This window comes from Camelina sativa, chromosome 15, assembly GCF_000633955.1.
Source record: "Camelina sativa cultivar DH55 chromosome 15, Cs, whole genome shotgun sequence".
In the NCBI taxonomy this organism is placed as follows: Eukaryota; Viridiplantae; Streptophyta; class Magnoliopsida; order Brassicales; family Brassicaceae; genus Camelina; species Camelina sativa.
The window spans coordinates 8,134,668-8,137,286 of record NC_025699.1 but is presented as its reverse complement, the minus strand read 5'-3'; the positions used below and the strand labels follow the sequence as shown (position 1 = coordinate 8,137,286).

Sequence of the window (2,619 nt, the reverse complement as noted above, 5' to 3'; positions counted from 1 at the left end):
GAAGAGAGTTTACGTCTATTTCATGATATGAAATCATCTGGAGTTAGGCCAGATATAACAACACTGCTTGGTGTCTTAAACGCTTGTTCTCACTTGGCTGCTTTGGGACACGGTTCTAGTTGCCAAGGGTATTGTGTTGTTCATGGCTATTCAGCTTATACAAGCATTTGTAATGCACTGATGGATATGTACACAAAGTGCGGGAAACTTGATGTAGCCATGAGAGTTTTCGACACAATGCATAAGCGGGACATAGTTTCGTGGAACACAATGCTGTTTGGATTTGGAATTCATGGGCTTGGCAAAGAAGCTCTTTCTCTGTTTAAAAGTATGCGTGACACAGGTGTGAACCCAGACGAGGTGACTTTTCTTGCTATTTTGTCTGCTTGTAGCCATTCAGGACTTGTGGATGAAGGGAAACAATTGTTCAAGTCCATGTCTCAAGGAGATTTCAACGTCATCCCAAGAATAGACCATTACATTTGCATGACTGATCTTCTAGCACGTGCAGGATACTTGGATGAAGCTTATGATTTTATCAACAAGATGCCATTTGAGCCAGACATTCGCGTGTTGGGTATACTTCTCTCTGCTTGTTGGACGTACAATAATGTGGAACTTGGTGATGAAGTGTCGAAAAAGATGCAGAGTCTTGGAGGAACAACAGAAGGCCTAGTTCTTCTCTCCAACACCTATTCAGCTGCTGAGAGATGGGAAGATGCAGAGAATATTAGAATGACACAGAAGAAAAGAGGGCTTCACAAGTCCCCGGGTTTTAGCTGGGTTGATGTTTGATTATTAGGAGGATCTTAAGCAGAACCTTGAGTATTCTTGGAAGTCTGGCATTATCCCAAATTGGCTGAAAGAGGTGACATGTGAACAAATGGAAGCTCGACAAGATGAGATCGTAGAGAAAGTTACATTGTTTATGCCCAATACCAGACGCAGGTATTGCATATTATTTTACTATCGCTGTCTATATACAATAGTTAAACCAAACTAGTAAAGAGGAAGTTTAGAATATTTTCAGGATTTTAAGTTGATCTCCTTGTTGTGAACCAGGTAGACAAGGCATGGAGAAGTGTCACGAGAGTCATGAAGCTCCTTTGCTATTGGTCGCTAAAACACACCTAAGAAACCGTCAAGATTGGGAGAAGCAAAGAGCTTACTCTGTTCCACCTTTGAAACTCAGCCGTAAAAAGTGGTAAGGTAAGTGTATACATATACAAAAATCTTATTGGGCCTACCGACTTACTAATAAAGCCCTTTGTTGGTATTATTATCAGTATATATAGTTGTTGTTTAAAATTCGTTCCGTGCGATCGTCCCTTTCTCCGTCCAAGCTGCAACCCTAATCACAACAGTGCGATTCTTAATCACAACTCGTTTCATCTTGATCACGTCCCAAATTTTCCCAATTATCTCGGATTCGTCCTCTGTTCTTGTTCTGCCCTTTTCTTACTTTTACCTCGTCGTGATCAATAGGGTTTTATAAATCACGTAAACCTTGACAAAATTGGTAATGTTTGATTGTTAATTTTTAAGAATGCATATATTTCGTTACTCATGTGACGCTAGTCATAAAGAATGTTACTTAATTTACAAGAATGTTTGATTCGAATGATGGTTGCTTATATAGTCTTCTTTGATCAAACAACCGTTTCGTTAGTTAACAGTAATGTCTTTGTCTGGCAGGGCTGAGTTCTTGACTCTGACATCAAAAAGAGGTTTTAGGATGGATACTGCTATGGAGAATTATAGTTCAGGTAGTGATGAAGAAGTAAAAGAAGGGGAGACCACCGTTAACGAGAGGGAAATCTATCAGGCTGCATTACAAGTATATTCATCTTAATCTCTTTTTTTTTTCTTTTTGGACCTCAACACTTAACTAAGTAGCTATTTTTGTGATTTTGCTTTCATATTATGTTGGTGTTGTCCCATTAACCAACCTGATATCAATTAATGTGGCTTAGTTAATTACAGGATCTGAAACAACCCAAGACCGAAAAGGATCTACCGCCTGGTGTTCTTACAGTTCCTCTTATGAGGCATCAGGTAATAATTATCACGTTTTGACTTAACTTTTTGCTGTCCTTACTTTTGGACTTTGGTCCTATTGTGTATACTAATATCTCTATTATTTCTTCAGAAAATTGCATTGGAATGGATGCGTAAGAAAGAAAAAAGAAGCAGGAAATGTAGGGGAGGGATATTAGCAGATGATCAGGTCACGATTTTAATTATGTTGGTCACATTTATTTTCGAACTAGGTGATATGTTAAAATTTCTCACAAGTTATATATGTGTGTGCTAATGCAGGGACTTGGTAAAACAATCTCGACGATCTCTCTTATCCTATTGCATAAGTTGAAGTTACAATCAAAGCAGAAAAAGCGAAAAGGTCGAAAATCTGGTGGTACATTGATTGTTTGTCCTGCAAGTGTTGTAAAGCAATGGGCAAGAGAAGTGAAAGAGAAGGTTTCTGATGAACACAAGCTCTCTGTTTTAATCTACCATGGATCTAACAGAACCAAAGATCCTATTGAATTAGCAAAATATGATGTGGTTGTGACAACTTACGCCATTGTTACAAACGAAGTCCCTCAAAACCCTTTGCTG

General features: G+C 38.6%; 2 protein-coding genes across 2 annotated transcripts in view; both read left to right on the top strand.

Moving 5' to 3' along the window:
• LOC104748236 (pentatricopeptide repeat-containing protein At3g16610-like) overlaps positions 1-795 on the top strand; it is a 2,630-nt gene extending 1,835 nt beyond the window's left edge. The window contains exon 2 of the mRNA XM_010469909.1: positions 48-795. Within this exon, the coding sequence (XP_010468211.1) occupies positions 48-795 (748 nt within the window). The remainder of the gene's footprint in view (positions 1-47) is intronic.
• Positions 795-2,619, top strand: part of LOC104748235 (helicase-like transcription factor CHR28) — a 3,328-nt gene continuing 1,503 nt past the window's right edge. Inside the window, exons 1-6 of the mRNA XM_010469908.2 lie at positions 795-948; positions 1,063-1,204; positions 1,696-1,837; positions 1,984-2,055; positions 2,150-2,227; positions 2,320-2,478. Of these exons, the coding sequence (XP_010468210.1) occupies positions 1,074-1,204; positions 1,696-1,837; positions 1,984-2,055; positions 2,150-2,227; positions 2,320-2,478 (582 nt within the window). The 5' untranslated portion in view covers positions 795-948; positions 1,063-1,073. The remainder of the gene's footprint in view (positions 949-1,062; positions 1,205-1,695; positions 1,838-1,983; positions 2,056-2,149; positions 2,228-2,319; positions 2,479-2,619) is intronic.